General features: G+C 41.9%; 1 protein-coding gene across 1 annotated transcript in view; it reads right to left on the bottom strand.

The window, feature by feature from the left end:
* The window catches only part of LOC306775047 (receptor-type tyrosine-protein phosphatase gamma-like), a gene marked incomplete at both ends in the record, with an annotated part of 879,186 nt that overhangs the window by 491,283 nt on the left and 369,611 nt on the right, over window positions 1-18,292 (bottom strand). The window contains 2 exons of the mRNA XM_079265258.1: window positions 5,386-5,534; window positions 16,178-16,360. Of these exons, the coding sequence (XP_079121384.1) occupies window positions 5,386-5,534; window positions 16,178-16,360 (332 nt within the window). The remainder of the gene's footprint in view (window positions 1-5,385; window positions 5,535-16,177; window positions 16,361-18,292) is intronic.

The raw sequence follows: 18,292 nt of genomic DNA, 5'->3' as shown, positions 1-18,292 counted from the left end.
CTTGTTAATCCCTTCTCTCCCTTTCACTTCTGGTTCTCTGGACCTTTGTGCTGATTCTCACCACAGATCCATTGGGTGTTCAGGATTGAGGTCCATCTTGTCAATCATCTCTACTTTCAAGGATGATGTCCAGTCTGTGTTGAATCTGCTGAGTCAGCTGAATCTCATCTCACAGCTGAAGACATTTTCTGTGTGCTGTCCATATTGTTCATGTGTTTGAAAGTGGTTGCCACTGATGGCAACTAAAGGCAAAGAATCGGTTGGCAATTTCTCGAATAGTTGTGAATGGCAACCTGGCAACCCCTAATGTCGAGCCCTGGTATTCCATCTAAGTCAGTGAGCTAACTCTGATTTTGAACCAACCTCTCTTAGAGCAGAGGGTCCCAGGATGTTTGAGGTTCGCTGTTATTGGCCCTGTGCCTAAAAATAAGCTGAATGCCAAATGGCCTGACTGAGTTTCGACCTGTCGCCTTGACATCTGTTGTGATGAAGGTCTCTGAGCGCCGGCTTTGCAGTCACTTGTCCAGTGTTGCCCTTGAACCCTTGACGTCATGGGTCAGGAGCTTCTGTCCTTTGCTGAAATCTCCACCATTGGACTTCAGAAGAAGGGACACAATAGCCTTCATGACTCCTCTCGCCCTGCAGCAGCACTTACCCAGAGGCCTACAACACTAAAGTGCTGTCATTATTCCTGTCTGTAAAACACGGTATACCATGGTTAACATTATAGTTAGAACACTATGGGAATGCTTGTTGCAATTATGAATCATTATGACTTCCTAAGCTGCCCACTGTGTGTGAGGTGGGCTTCTTGTTTTGTTTTGTGTGAGCTCCCCAAACGTATTTCCTATTGACTATGTTGAAATGTCTTTGTCACTTAATATAGATCACTTGGAGAATATGACCCCCCCCCCCTTCCTCTGGTGGCATGCCACCATGCAGATGGTTTGGTTTTATTTGCAGATTGTTTTGCATCCGCGCTGTTGAGGTTTCAGTTCAAACACAATGGAGGACCTCTGTCTGTGGGCTAACTGTACCTACTGTGTGTCCATGCATTAGTCTGCTGAGCAATCAAACCGTGCTCCTATTTCAATGCCGATGCTGTGGTTGTATGAAGCAGCATCAGAGAACTTTCTCTCACCACAGACACACAAACAACCTGGAAGTATGTTGCTACTGCATGTAAACATACACATGTAATGCTCTCCGGTCTTATAGAGTCTCGTAGTGTTTTGGCGAGAAAGTTTATTTCTCAAAGTACTATGAAAATGTTTCAGACAATTTCTACCCTAAAAACCATCTCATTCAGTGATAAGCGATACATATCCTGTGACTTCAGACACTCATTCAGTGGCAGTCTCGTTTTAAATAGATGAATAAACTACCAGAATGAATAAGGAGTTCTGCTCTGTGCTTTCGAATTATAAATATATTTACACTAAGTTTTATCCCGAAGGAAAAAACATTCAAATTAATAGAATAAATAATATTCAGTATACTGAAAATTAATGCAGAGACAATGTATAACACTATTTGCCCGCTAAATAACGAAGCTGGCACTTGAATAAATACATTGATTCAAGCTGGTATCGACCGGTATAATCCAGGAATAACAGGTTCAAAACTCGTCAAACAAATCCTGCAATCCACCCTTTTTGTGCACAGATATAGAAAAATGACAATATGTTTCATAATCATCAACAAATCTATTACATCTGTCTGCAAATGCTTTGTCAGTATACTTTGTTGCCACGACAACTCATTGTTTGATGAGGAAATTCTGAGCACATCAGTTACATCGAGATGAGATGGAGAGCTGCATTCAATTAAAAATATGTAATATAAATATTAATTCAATTAGAAATGTAATAATGCACTAAGGATCTCATAGTAACATAAATAAACAAACTAAAATATCATTACGTTGAATCAGTTTTTGGTCTTTTATTGATGCCTTAATATTTTAATATTATTAGGCCTAAATTATCAAAGGAAACCATGAGGTCAGTTTTTAAAATGGCTGTAACTATTCACTTTGCACAAGCCAGGCTCTGTATCATAATCATGTTTGTTATTCTGATATGAAATCATCACATTTGGTCAAAAATCAGCACAAAATCTTGTCTCTTGGCAGCTTCTCTGAAGAAATATCAGTTTCAGTTGTGGCTTTAACGGTCAGATCAGCTGAGCCATACTGCCAATACTGAATCTGGCACAAGGCCAAAGTGTGTGTGTGAGCGGAAGGAGAAGATTACAATATCAACGTGAACCGTCAATGTGCTGATCTACCAAATGTCAAACGATACATATTCATGTGTTTGGCCAGCCACCGTACAGAGGCAGAGCTCCAGGACAAGTCCAGACAGAGATGGCTGACATTTCAGCGTTCAAGAGACTGACAGCTGCACGTAAACAACATGCAATACACACACACACACACCCCCTCAGACACACTCACACTCACACACACACAATGAGTTTAGTTGGGGGATGTTAAAGCTGGAGGAAAAGAGTATCTCTTAATGTATCTCTAAATGTATCTTAATGTATCTCTTAATGTATCTTAATGCATCTCTTAATGTATCTCTTAATGTATCTTAATGTATCTCTTAATGTAGCTCTTCATGTATCTTAATGTATCTTAATCTATCTCTAAATGTATCTTAATGTATCTTAATGTATCTCTTCATGTATCTTAATGCATCTCTTAATGTATCTCTTAATGTATCTTAATGTATCTCTTAATGTATCTCTCAATGTATCTTAATGTATCTCTTAATGTATCGTAATGTATCTCTTAGTGCCAACAATCACGTTTGAGAGGTGAGGCCTGCTCACACACGACCATTCACTTACTTTTGGGGAATGTCACCTGTGTAGAGTTTTCTTGAAGATCTCCACTCTTTAAACAAATAATTTGACAGGACGTTTTTAAAAAGCGAGAGAAAATAGTGTGAGTGAGGCGAGCACAGTGGGAACTGCTTCAGTGAGCACGGTTACAGGGATCAACGGCGAACATCAGAATGCTTTCACATTCATTCCTACACAATGATGTCCACTTACTGTTCATGACAATGTGGCTGGGCGGTAAGGTGTAAGATGTATAAGAAGTATAATTCACTAAACGTACATATATCATGGTATTATGAATGTATAACACGCAACTAAAACGAAGAGGAAATAAATTATTGTATTTTTCTCTAAATACTTGCTTCATGGCATCAGTAGTTTTAATGATGTATCAGAAGCTGCTTAGACCTCGTGTTAGGAAGTCAACCAGGACATAATTCATCTCTAATATCTATTCTATATTAATGGGAAAACATCTTCAAAAAACTATATTTATTCAAGTTTCTTGCCAAAAACTAGATTTAACATGATTACATATGAACACATCATGATACATTATGATTTACCTTACCTGTAATCAATTCCACTGAGTAGACCTTGAACACATCATGCAAGTCAGTGAACATCTCTTACGTGCTTGTAAGCTGTGGGTCTGTGAGAGCTAGCTTCTACTTTATTCTCAGCCAAAGGAAAATAGGAGAATGATGAAACGGGACATTTGACTTTATTCCATGCAATGACTGGAATATTGGTCAACTGTTCTCCAGGTTTTCTAGTTCACATGGAAAGGTGCTCGTCTATTAACTCATATGAACCCAACTAGCAGAAAGTGGCCCATTCAGATTGTTGTTCAAATCCCCAGAGGTAGTGTGGTGTGAGTACAGTCAGAGGATGGAAACCTACTTCGTTAAGGTCAATGAAAAGTGGTGGTCCGGGTTAAATAACAACAATGTCAACACTGATTACAAGCATGAACCCGCCCCCCCCCCCCCCCCCCCCCACTGCTCACCTCCTCCCAAACCCCGTGGCCTCCAATGCAGGAGCCGGACCAGGTGATAGCTAGACCCAGAAGTGGTCTCTTGGTGAAAAATAAGCATTTATAATAAGTAATTCCTTCTTATGCAGTCAGAGAAAAGCCAGACACATGAAGGTCTAGTGAAAGTTCAGCCAGGAAGACTACACTTAGATCAGCTGGTCTCCTTTATCCAACAGCATAAGGAAACATGTGCATCGTCAGCCTATCGTCTTGCTGCTGCCTCTCTTAAGTAGCGCTCTACCTTCAGTACGTTCATGCTGCTGCTACGCTGTTGTCTGTGTGTTTTCATTACGAACCGACGCGTTTGTCCACATCACTTTTTTCCAGTCTCGTTTGTAGGATTAAGACCAACGTCCAGTTTCTCAGCAGAGGAGACAGCATAACATTTCTGTCGTTTCCCTGCCGGGGAATCTCACCGGTTTCTCCAGGTCATTCTGTGCAGGTAACAACCAGATCGGCACCACACAGTCTCCGGCTAAATCCAGCAAACAATCCATGCAGGCCTCACCTCAGGGCCGAAAACCCATAAGTGTCTGCCTCACCAGCATTCCCCGTGGCCGGCTCCTCGCAGCAGAGGCTTCAAGCGCTCCGCATTCATTCCACTTCAAGCCGCTCAACAATCAAGGTAAAGACATTCATCAGCTGCACCCTGTCTTCTCAACCAGATACATATGGTCAGGCTAGTTTTAGGTGCTGTCCAAACTATGTTCAATGGGAGAACTATTACCGTAAATTCTGTAATAGCGGCGGCCTCAATTAACCTACCTCTACTACAAGGGTAGTACAAGGGTACCATAAGGCTCGTTTGAAGCAGGGATATTTGACAGACACAGTGAGGATGTATTTAATCCCTCTGGATCCTCAAGGTATTAGACTATTCAACGTTTGTCCTCGACTCAAACTTCATGCCCTCAACCTACAAGCACACGTCAGTTCCTATTTAAGAAGCACTTTGTTTAGAACTTACGTTACACTGTGTTGTAATATGCATGTCTCTTACACATTGTGTTGATTGACCCTTCAGACCTCCTGACAGCAACTTTTTGGGGGGTTCTCTAAAACCATAATCTAAGTTATGTGTCTCTTGCATTTGTCACTAAATTGTTTCTTAGAAGCTTACCAAGGCCGAGCAGTTTTTGGAGACAGGACCCCGATAGCCATGGGGTATTCTGCACACTGCTCTTACGTGTAAAATGACAATCCTCTAAAAACTTAAGAGAGAATTTTGCAGCCTGTAGAAACAGCTGTTATGTTGATAGGTTTCTTTACATGTGATTTAATAGGACAGTGACTCAGCTTTTCACACTCTATGGTTTCTCATCCTATTGCAGCTCTACCCAGACTTCAGTAACGGCCAAGTGCTTTCCAAGCCAGACCGTCCTTCAGAAACCTATTGAAGAGGTCTCAACATACATATACCCTTAAAGACATGTAACCATTCTCTTGCTCAAATATGGTCTGTTTTCTGGTTATGTGGAGTTGTGGTGGATTGCACTTACCTCCACGGGGTAACGGCGGCCGTTAATGCTGTGCTCTGAGCCTTCAGATCCGTTGTTTGGACCCCAATGAAACTCCACTTTTTCTGCCTTAAACCTCCCTGGTAGACCTGCTCCCCGTACGAAGTAATCATCCTTCAACATGATGGCCACTGGAAGAAAGCCAGGAGGATGGAGAGTCAGACATCATTCAACATCTTTTTCAGCGTACATACATATGTAATCATTCCCTTCAAAGAAACAGAAGACAGAAAATTGGCGTCTGTTGTTGATGTGAAGGCAAAAGATTGCTCAAAGATTGCTCACGAAGTCAATTAAATGTGCGTGACGACTCATTTCTCTAAGGTCTATAGAGACAGACAGACAAAATGATTCATTCTGAGGACATGCCACAGGTAGATATGTTTATCTTTTCCATCTGCTCTGAGGAAGACGTGCTCACACAAGACCACTTCTGTCATTTTCCGTCCGCCTCTGAGGCAAGTCGTCAAATGAGGGGCTAATTTGCAGAGCAAATGGTTCACTTCAGACAGTGCCAACTGCCCTCGCAGGATCCTTTCTTATCGTCCCTCTGAAATGTAGAGAGAATTAAGAGGCGGCCTTATTTGCACATTCACAAATGGCTCTGAAAGGAATCACGTGTTCCATTAACCAGTGCAGCCGTACTTCATCCGTCCCATTCATAGAGGAAGCACTCAAGTGAAGAGCGACCCTGTTCATCATTTCATCAAGACGTTGGCCGCGCCTCTGAGTCATGAAGGATCATACGACACATTAACAGGCCCAGTAGGAAATAGCATGGAATATGAGAACGCTCTGAGGTTTCATGGTCTTACGGTGTGCTGAGCATGATGAGCTCTGCTGATACAGTCTGCTAGTTATTGCTGCACCATTATGGCCAAAATAATGATTGTGATTGTTCATCAAGATTATCTTAATGCACTTTAGGGACCCCCCTCCAAAATATATAAATAACATCAAGTTAAAAGAAACAGGAAATAAAAGGAAGAAACCTGAAGGAGAGTAATTGAGGAGGGATCCCTCTAGCAGGAAAGGACTAATCATGTTTCTGTTATTATCATTTGCATCAGTGCTACTACTGCTATCACTACTCTGATATGTATCATCTCTGTCATATGTCTGGCCTATAATGCCATTTTATTATGTTCATTCTGTACACATGACATCTACTGCACTTACATTCTGGAGCTTTGTCCTAATCCAGTTCCAAGGACAGAGGATGTTGTATGTTGTGCAGATTAAAAAGCCCTCTGAAGCAAATTTGTGATTCATGATATTGGGCTATACAAATAAAATTGAATTTAAAAAAATGTAATTGTATTACAGTAGCCTACGGACTGTCAGGAAATGCAAAAACATCCACATATGACTCGAAGCAACCTTTTCTATTATGATTTAAATCTCAGACTGTTATTAGAGTAACTAATACTGGTCATAGCTGGACGGACTTTCTGCCTTTTGGTTTGTCTGATTCTCTGTTATTTGCGGCTGTATGGTGTATCCTTCCCCAGGTCTCCTCCTGGCATCTCTCCCTGCAGCGTAATGATGAATCCCTCTTGGTAAGGCCCGTCCTGCGTGGCTAGTTTAGGTGGAGGCCAGTGGTTAATCTTGTACACTGCCCCTATTTTTAGGCCTCTGCTCGAAAATTGCATACCCATACTAAAGAGAGTGTATTTCTGCAACTACAATGTCTATTTTAATGATTTTTTGATTGTATAATACAGGTAACACTTGTGAGATGTGCTGATATCTGTAAAATTGTGTATATGTTACTGTTAATAACAAATACACATATGGCACATATGGCATAAACCAAGCAAAGGCATGCTAAATTATCATTTTTGGAAGCATTTGGTTATATTGCTGTATTCAAATTTTATAGAGTATATAACTAAATATTAACTATATATTCACTTGTTTTATCACTAAGAGTGTTCAATAATCCTAATAAAGCAGTTTGACACCATTTGGAATAATTTTGAGCAGTTATGAATGTCATATCTGTCAATCATAAATATATATGAATCATAATTAGTGTCTGTGTGACTGTAAAATGGACTGTAAAATGGGCTGTGCCTGCTCGATTTTCACAAAAAACACATTTTTCGATGTGGGATAGTCCAACGGGAGCCATGCGGGGGTGTTTGACAATATCCTTGTCTGTTTACTGACAAAAAATCGGAAAATGCTGGGCGAACCCCCCTCCCAACATGGATTGGTCCAGCTCACAGTTTCGCCTGATATTTCCTCATTCAGTCAGCCAGCGCATTGATACCACTCACAGACACACATCACAACATGGGGCACACAGCTGCACCAAAATCCGCTGGAATAGAGCCGTTTTTCGTCCATAAAATCATCAAAACGTACGTTTTTTTTACTCATTTTTTTTCGCGACCTGTGGCTGATATTGGCATGTATCCCCATAACTTTTCAACGGTTTGAAAGAGAGTCATTTCGAAAACGATACGCGAAGCGGGGTCGAAGCACGGTCTTCTGGATGTGCTCATTCGCCAAAATGGCTCCGTCAGAGACCGTCAGAGACCAAAACAAAGAGTATAGTACTGCAGTTTTTTGCCCAGAAAAACGTGGTTTTGTGGTAAAACTTGTAGTATTCTTCTAGATAGTTCATGTATAATTGTATTTTGCATTGTGTAAAATGGCTCCCGTGGTTGTTTCGCCCAGAATGTCTTTGTTACACAGGTATTTTTACATTTTTTAAATTAATTTTTATTCGTATTGCAAAAGTGAATTGTGCACAAGTACACCACCCCCCTACCCCCCTCTAGCCCCCTTTAAAGGGGGCTGTCGTGTTCAAGAGGTTTGTTAGGCATTGGCCTTGAGTAGTTAGGGTCAGGATAGCCCATTGGTCAGGGCATAGGACCTGGACAAGTTGGGGTTGCTGGTACTTTGGTCACCTGGCCAACCCTGTGGTGGAATGCTACACATGGCAGGCAGTAGGATTTATGACAACGGCTCCCTGCATTTTACAACATCACTTCTTTACGTTGTTATGACACATTGCAACATTTGCTCACGGCCCTAAACAAAGACAGTGTTACGTCTATGAGTTGCATTCTGTTGGTTCTTCGAAATGAAAGTCCTGTGCTACTTTCATGTTTTTGTTGCTGATGGTGGGCAAATGCAGATGTCCTAAATACTGAGGGGGATGTGAAAAAAGTACACCACAGACAAAGAATGTGGAGAGATGTCATAGATGGCACCAAGAGAACCAGGAGAATGCTCTGAGAATATGGATACATTTTCTGTTACACAAATGAAATGAGAGCACGAGAATAAAATTAAGCTGATTGACATAAAACAACACATCATCAGTCTATCATTCGCTGTCTGTAGAACAGCTCCACACATAGTTAGTCTTGTCATCAAGTCTCAATACTTGATGACAAGCTTGAGACTTCTCTGGTTTCAGGCTTTGAACGAGAGCAGCTCATGTTTATACCATTGATTGAAAGGCCATGAATTCCTCATTTAGGTGGTTTTCCTCTTTAATAAGAAACTATTTAAAATAAATGGCATGAACTTTCTTTCTTTCCATCCCATCCATAACATGTTAAATCCACATTTAAGGTCGAGAAACAAAAGTTGACCTGCGAAGAAAAGCACTGTGACGTCTCTGAATGTAGTTTGTAATAGTTTGGTGGGGGTCATCCTCCCTCCATCACAGCATTCAGCAGCATCTCCACCATGGTGATCCTTCCGCAGGTCAAACCTTAATCTGTCATTTAGAAACCGTGCAGATCCATGCATAATGTGAGGGGGAATGAAGGGACAGTCGTCTTGTTAGCCATGCATTATGTAGCAGGGAGAGCATGAAGCTGCATTTAGTTTGTGTTAGTGTTCTTACATGACTCTCTACACACTGCAGCACCCCAAATCCATTGAATTATGCTCTGCTGTGTTTCTTACTTTGCAGGTGGCCATGACTATCATCTGCCTCTCTTGTTCTTTCTCTGTGAGCAGGCTGGGTGGCCTTGGGGAGGTAGTCTGAGTTGCTGAAGGCCTGGGGACGCTCTGCATCACATGAGTCATGGACGTTTTCACCCTGACTGGGATGATGGCTATTCTCTCTCTCTGCCTGTCTCTCACTCTCACTCCGTTCTGTGCTGGCGGTGGTCAACGCTGGTAGTCCTTTCCCTGAAGGTAAGCTCGTGGGTCCACTCCCACGGGACATGACAGCACACATTGTGTCCTGATTGAGCTACCTGCACTCAGACAAACGGATGTCTCACATCTCAGAGGCTCATTGACACCCGCTCATGATGCAGTGATGGGAGGTGGACAGGACTACTACTCGCTCTCTGTGACCTTAATCAGTCACTGGAAATTGGGATGAAAAAACAGGTACAGCAACAAGGATGCTGAGGGAATTTGCAAGCATAGAAGGATACACTGTCTTTTAATAGTCATAATGTGATTAGGATTATTATGATGACATCTTGTCAGATTTTCAAAAGAAAGCTGATTATTTTCCTGCTTCAGAATGGTTACACTGTGTACCTTTTACACACAGCTATTACATTGATGTTGGTATTAGACAGCAAGCAGGTGCATGTTCCAAAGTGTTGGTCTGTTTCTTTAATGTCTACCATTGTGCACTGTCTCTCTTTGGCTTCATACTCCTCCAAAGATGAGTTCCAGCATGCTGTCCACAGTGCTGAGCACATGTTTGCTGTGAGCTGACTTCCAGTGAAGGAGAGGACAGAGCAGGCTTGAAACCATCTCTCCCAAGTGATGAAATGGTGTTGGGCTTCATCCCTCGCTTCCAAATCAGTGTTGTGTATACCAAAATGTGCTATATTAACAGGCGAAAATGAATACAAATAAAATATTAATGTACAATAACACGCTGTAAACACAATTCCTCAATTCAAATTTTTACTTGAAATACAGACACAAAATCGACTTTAAACATCTGCAGTGAAACTACTCATTGATGTTGCCCCTTAATGTTAATCTTAGTTTGTTGATGCTAAAGTCTCATTTTAACTACTTTCTGTTCACTAGTTTAATCTATAATCATGAATCATAATTCATAAACTGATCGTATTATGTTTAAGTTGAATCTTGATCTGAAAAGTGCGGTGACTATTAATATATTAAGCTATTCATTTGGTATCGGTATGCCGCTAACACTCTCTAGGGGTCGCTCGTGACAATTTACGATGCCGTTACCAACACCAGTACCCTTGAAGTGATACTGATACCAATAGTTCTTCATTTGATACCCATAACGTGTCCCATGGGAGCTAATCACCGCCGCACTTCACAGCACGGACACCATGGTCCCCTCCAAAATCGGTGTCCCCCGAGTCACGATTCTAATTCTAGTATAATGCTGGATAGTTTACTGAAAAATATTTCAGCATAGTTTAATTATTGTATATTTTGTGGGTAAAATCTCTCAAGCAGCACTTGCAGGGGCCAAGCGATCAGGACACTTCGAACAGGCACGAGTCTATCAGAATGAAATACCCTGCAACACAGCATGGTCAATCAATACACTACGTAGGACTGTGATTACAAGATTTAAACTTCAGTTGATCAGCTACCATAAACAGATTTCCTGACGATTATCTTTTTTTACAGTGTTACACTGTTTCTTTCCTGTGCATTAATTATACTTGTGAATCACCATGTTGATGTATGGTCAAATGAAAAGCAAGAACACAATGATTTACTGTATAGAGTTTTTTCTGTTCGATATTTTCAATGTCATGATGAAAACTTTAGTTTAGTGTTCTGGAAAACTAAACAAAAGGAGGACACGGGATTAAAACCACAGTCTGACCTAATGCCACATGACTTAGCCTGCTGTGAGCCTCACACATTTACAGGAATGAGCAAAACATCTCAGGCTATAGGCGATATGGACAGTCTGGGCAAAGAATATGACAACAAAACTGGAAATCAAAGTCCTTTAAAGTCACCTAGAAGCTTGTTAGGGCCCGAGCACGACGTAGTCGGAGCGGAGGACCGATTGTTATTCTAATGTTTATTATCGCGCGTGTTTCGTCGCAAAAAGGAGGTGCTTGGGATGCTGGAAAACTTGCAAACAAAAATTGCAGTCTGATTGGGGTGTCCAGCTGCGGTATGAAATATTGGCTCGATGGCGCCCTTGTTGGGGTCTGACCATATGGCTTCAACATGTGCTGTGGACAAAGAGAATCAGGCCTGCCCTTTTTCAAAAAAGGTTTCATCCTGATTTGTAGTTCCCCCCCAAAAAAACTATGGTTCCTGAAGTCACCTGAATGCACCGCTGCAATCTCATTGGCCGAGGGCCAAGAGACCCCAGGACCCCTGTGGTTCAACCACTGTTCAACAAAACTCCCTGCAGATCACACCTCATTGCTTTTTCCCTTCGACCTCCGTCGAACAGGGAGCACACAACGCTCTCTTCGCTCGGACCCCCGTCCAGGCCACTGAAGATCCAGCTTTCCCCGCCAGCGCGACGCTGGCCACACCAGGCCACGAGGAAGCAACGGCCTTCACCCCTCATCAAACCCTATCAGTTCACAAGCCATTTCGCTGGTCGAAACAGCCGTGTATTCTTTTTCTGAGTTAAGGCCCACTCACCCCGCGATAATGAATCCGCTTCAGCGATCCGTTCTCCGCTTTTTTGCTTTTCCCCCCTTTTTTTGTGCACAAACCGGCACAGAGGAGCCCGACGAAGCCTCGCTCCTCTCGTGACCGACGATTCCCGGTACGATTCCCGCAGACACGCCGTCAGCCGAAGTTAGATCATCCCCCCTGCAGCGAGGATTGATCACGTCTGCGTTTGCTCCAGAGCCACGCCACGACGGCCCGAAGCCGGCGCAAACGCCGCGCCGACTTGCAAGCAAACCCCCCCCTCTTTTCCTCCTGGAGGAAAAAGGACAGATCCGGACCCCTCTCTCCCCGTTGCAACGAGCGTCCTCACAGTAAGATTCTTGGTATCTGGGCATAGCTTAGCTTAAATTAACTTAAGTTTAATTCAGGCCATTCATTTATATGTTGATATTCCCGTGTTTTTGTGTGTTTAAGTTACGGTCACGTGATATCGAGGTATTGCGCAATCCCGCGCGGATCAGAAAATCCGCTCTATGGTGCATTCCCGTATTCTGTTTGTGTTAAGACACTGTCGCATTAAAAACTAAGGAGTTTTTGAGGGGCTAAAAATGCTCGAAACATAATCAAACTTGTGACATACATTTAAAATCCTGAATGTAGTTATCTGATGTGATTTTAATGCTTCAGAGTGGCAAATCGGCTCGATAGCGCCCCCTACAATATTTCGACGATGCAGCCCTCGCAGTACGTTTCATTAAGACTGCAGGGAGTTGAACCCCATCCCAGTAAACTGACAGTCTGTTATGTTACAAACACTGAAGCACATTCACACACATTCATTTTCTTAATGATCTTTAACGGCTTACATTTATGATTGTATCGGAGTTACACTCTAAACATTTGAGGCTTAAGACCTGGCAACATGAGCTTGCTATGCTGCTGGACTACGCAGGAAATATCATCTGACTCGTGCACACAGTGTGTGATGGTCACAGAAATGCACGGCCGCGTCAACCAGAGTCCTGCCAGTACCCTCGACGTGCGTGAAGTTGCGTGGGCCCAATCAATGCTGCTTGCAGCTTTAATTCGGGTCCGAGCATCAACGAAGTCGGGCGAAGGCCCTGTTGAAATCCAAAGAATTATTAATTATTATTCCGTAAAATCGCATTTTTGAGGGCTTTATCGTATTCAAAAACTCCCCAAATGTGCCAGGCGTATCAGGACTGCGTGAACATTTGAGATTTTATGGGTCGCATGCTCATGTATGACAAAATGGCTCAGTAGCGCCCCCTACAGTTTCACAGGCCACGGCCATCGCCCAACTTGTCCGATTAACGTGAAATTTGACCCACATATTCAGCTCCATCTGCTCTACAATCCACACACTCCAACTTTGAAGCTCCGCCCATTCAGATTTCCACCATTTTAACTTTTATGGAAAACAAATGTTTGTAAACTGCTCCTAAATGTGTCAGATTTGTTGAGATATTCTGTGTTTAAAAGGATCTCTCATTTATAACCGTTGCGTAAGCACAAAACGGGGCCTAAAAGAGGCGTATGCCACTTCCCACATAAACTTGAAGGGAGAATGTGCTCACCTGTACGGAAACGCTGACCCATGCGTACAAACATTTTGGAGACACAGATGGTGAGGTGGTGAATTGAAGCCGGGTTATATAAATTAAATGTGAGATTGTATAAATTAAAAGTGAAAGGCTTCATTACAGGTATAATGATGCGTCTCACATTTAATGTAACTTCTTACCACACGTTACTTTGCACTTATATATTCTCTTTATCATTAACAGTCAAACCAGCAGTTATTTGTGCTTGTACTGTTGTGGCAAAATGACGCGAAGAGACGGCGGACCGGAGTTGCAACCAGCGGGAATTGTTTGAATGCATATTCGTCAACATCACCGAGTTTAGCACATCGAAACAGATTCTAACATGTTACTGTTCACAGATCACTTTTATAGTCAAAATTCACGCCCCTTAAGCTACGTCCCACCAATCAAACCAGTCCGTTGAATCGAAAAACAAGGCACATCTGGTCTCTTCATTAGGGCATGTTCTCATCTCGATGTCAAGTCGCCCTTTTGGCAGAACACAGCTCCATGTACGGAAATGTTTGGTACACTTAAGAGAGATTTATTACCCTGTGTCTGCTCCTGATCACTTCTTAAGAATGTTGTTTTGAACCAGAATATGTGTTACATAACACGTTATATTAACTCTTTACTTGTGATATGAGGTTTTACGTCTCAAATGATTCTGGATACTTTGACATAAAGCGGAACACTCATGTTTACTGCAATCATGGAAATTAAGATCGTAACAACAGTTGGATTCACAAGCTATATGATGATTTTCTTCAACAGTACTAGTGTAGATAACTATGAGCCCATTGTTGAAATAGTTCTTCAGTGCTGTCCGAAACGCAGAGGAGAGATCGAACTACCGACACTCATGGTCAGCTGTGGAGCAGCTGATGAAATGATCATCATCTGTAAGATAACGTCAAACAGGGTTCAGGAACTGCAGCAGAATATCCATAGTTTTCAATCGTCTTCTAATACTGTGCAGATCTCAGTTTTCATTCAGTGTTTGTGAGTAAAATTGCCGCAGTGAACTGGACTTTATTGATTTGTTCATGGTTTATTCCATCGTGCCAGATGCAGCATGCTGTGCACAGACAAACTGTAAACAGCTCTCTGACTCAAGTATCACAAGTCACTGGTGTCACGGCGGTGACTGTTACACACTCTGCCTCCTCCAGTCACCTCACCTGACAAGTCTTCATCACCTGCACATAACCATGGTGTAAAAGAGTCTGGAAATAAAGGCAGAGAGCTCTCGTACCATCGCTCCATACCCTCATCATCAGTCCTCATGATAATAGAACAACAGAAGTAAGGAAATAACTAAATGTGTTCACCTATCAAACTTCCATGTGTACTGCTGTGCCACTCCTGATGTGCATGCTGCATAGTGGATACTCTGCCACTGTTAGGACTACGCCAATGGAAGAGTTGGGGGTGAAAGATGGTCTTCCTCTCGGTAGCTGCTGTTACTCACCATGAAGATCTATTGATCAGCAGCTCATTTCTATGCATCAACATTCATGAGGTGCTTTGACCGTTTATAGTTGAATGTGAGCGAGTAGAAGGCGGGACATTTACAGGTTCATTTGGGATTCATAAAAGCACACGCAAGGTTTTATAAACATGAATATTCTTTGGCGTACGTTAATTTCCTCCTTTGAACGTGGATCCTACGCTCTGTTTTATGAATGAGACCCAAGTGATTCTATTCGTTTCCGTCTCCCTTCCTCATCCAGGCTAATACAATTTCCGACAGCGAAATGTGCTTAGTGGAGTCACAGTTAACCTGCAGATAATTTGAATTTATTCAAATGTGTCATCACATAAGACTCACACATCCTCGATTGAGCAAATGATGGGATGTAAAACATTATTGTGCGAAACACACAGCTGTGCTCTGGGCAACACTCAGCGTGCTGTCAACAGTGATGCCAACCATCTGTGGCCTCTGCTCTCAGAAGCCTTTAAACTCCAGTTTCCCACTGTGGGTGAAGGATCATCCATCTTACTGACAACCTGGAATTGTGAAAAATACCTGTAGCTGACAAGGAGGGTCCTTGAGATGACAAGAGAGCCGAATGCAGATGTCCCGGGGCTGAAGGCTGCGGAGGTGACACCTGCCATGGCACTTGTACTAATACGGATGCAGCATATCTGAATGAAAATGCGATGTGTAATCTTCATCATAAATGACTTGCTGCGTATTGCACCTGTCTGGTTTTATAATCATCTGCGGGAAAGTGATGCAACAGATCACACTTCAGCTTTTCATTCTCTCGGCACTGTGGTCTGTCACAGCGTTATATGGTTATTTTCACTGAATCGCCCTGCAGCTTTAAATTCAGTTCATTCAGGGTGAAGTGAAAAAGCTAAAAACTATATTGTATTTTTCTCATCTTCTAAAAAGAGAAAAGTGTTGGAAGAATTCACCTCTATGAGTCTGTCCAGTCAGAGTCTAATGACTCTGGTCTCTCTGGACATTTCTCTCTTTTGAAGATCGTTTGCTGAGATCTGGGATCATGTAACATGATGATTCCACATACATTGAGATAATCCAGAGTAAATCCAATCAGCAGGAACCTGCATTGGCTTTACTGTACCTGTTTTGCCGGTGTTCTTCATAGACGTCTTATTAGAGGATTCCATATCGAAGCCCTCCAGTGTCAGTTCCTGATACTCTGTGGATACTTTGGTATCCTGGTCTACAATGTTGATTGGTGACTGGTTTCTCTCTTTGCATTCTGGGTAGGCTGATGCCCAGCCTTCATCCGGCCCATATATACCTGAGGGAGACAAGAAATGCAGCAGGGTCTCTCATCACTAGAAGGACACACTTTGATGTGAACTGAGTCGGCATTAGAGGGCTACATCAGAGGAAAATGACATTTCAGAACCATCTGATATCCTCTGAAAACAGTGGGCATTGCCAAGTCATCTGTATTCCAATGAAACTCGCAGAATAAATATCAAACGGATGCTGAAAAAGCACAACATTTTCATTCATGTGGTGAATAGAGAATTTCAAAATGTCATTATCATGAGGCCATGATGCTATTTGTGACATCTTATACATGAATGACTTCTACATTTGGGTTTTGCGCTGCTGTCTCAGAAAACACCTCTGCGTTGACACAGTGAAGAAGTCAATCACAAGGGAAATAATGAATAATTATGTACATCTATATTTACTTCTATAAAATACTTCATATGTATACATTAATAGCATTGACTTCGAATAAAGATGATTTAAAAAAAGAGCTTCAATATACGGTAACTTTTTTGAGGAGGGCTTAAGAGGTTAATTCATTTTGAGGTTGAGGGGGGTGGTTCTAGGTTAGAGGCCTTAGTGTTAAGTTTGGATTGAACGGATGATTTGAGTTGCAGATATTCCAAAAATGTATTGCTCCTGATGCCGTACTTCTGAACCAAGTGAGGGAATGAAACCATGGTGTTGTTATTGAAGATGTGTTTCAGATGAGTGATGCCTTTAGCGGACCATGTGTGGAGATTTAGAGGTGTCTTGTGACTTAGAAAATCAGGATTGTTCCATATGGGAGTAAAATTTGAAGGTGCAAAAGTGATGTTAGTGATTTTGTGGAATTTCCACCAGGCTGTCAGAGGTTCTGCTATTGTTGGTATTTTGAAACAAGGATGGCGTTTGATAGATTGGCTTAAAAATGGTAAGTCATAAATCTGCATGTCCTTACAAACTGTCTGTTCTATATCTAACCATGTGTTGTCTGATTGGTTGGGGTGGATCCATTTAAGAATGTATTGAAGTTTATTTGCTAGAGAGTAGTGAAAAGAATGTGGAGCTTCAAGTCCTCCTTGTGTTTTTGGTTTTTGTAGAGTGGCCAGTTCAATTCTTGGTGTTTTATTTTTTCAGTAGAATTGAGTAATGATTGAGTCAATTGATTTAAACCAGGAGTGGGTGGGTTGAGATGGTATCATTGTGAATAGATAATTTATTTTAGGAAGTATTGTCATTTTAACTGTAGCTATTCTGCCCATGAGTGATAATGGTAGGTTCATCCAGCGAAGGAGGTCGTCATTTATTGTTTTAAGTAATGGAGTGAAGTTGAGTGTGAACAGCTCTGACAGCCTGGGGGAAATATGTATTCCCAAATACGTGATGGCACCTGTGCAGAAAGGGATAGGTGGTGTATGGGCTGCCCCATCCCAACTGTTACTACCTAATGGAAGGATGGATGATTTACTCCAGTTAATAGAGTAGTCGGAGATATTAGAGCAGGGGTTCTTAACCTTTTTGACCTCGGGGCCCAACTTTTGCATCAAAAGTGTCAGACAACCTGTAGGTCATACAGAAACAGAGCAGTGGGCCTTTGGAGTCAGTAAAAATTTAAGATTTTTGTCCGCATAAAATAAAAAAGTATCTTTCAGTATAAATAACTGCCGGTGGCTGTATCTGTACAGGTAAAAGACAGTGTAGGGCTGTAACTACACTATCAGTGAACAACTGCCTCAAATTTGAAGAAGATTGGACAAAGTATGACCATTCTACAGAGTTTCTTCCATGAAGAGATCCAGGCGGAGCTCTAAAAGGACATTTGGAGACCCAAATGGACACATGGTAACCATATGATATTCTGACACACTAAAGGTGTTTCTCCCTTTATATTTTGATATTATATTATTTTCCTTTTATTTTTAGCCTTTGCAAATTGCAAAAACGATGTATATATGGTGGAAGACAT

Source organism: Melanostigma gelatinosum (genome assembly GCF_949748355.1).
Source record: "Melanostigma gelatinosum genome assembly, chromosome: 3".
NCBI lineage: Eukaryota > Metazoa > Chordata > Actinopteri > Perciformes > Zoarcidae > Melanostigma > Melanostigma gelatinosum.
Note: the sequence above shows the minus strand (reverse complement) of the source record. Positions and strands in the feature narration are given on the sequence as shown.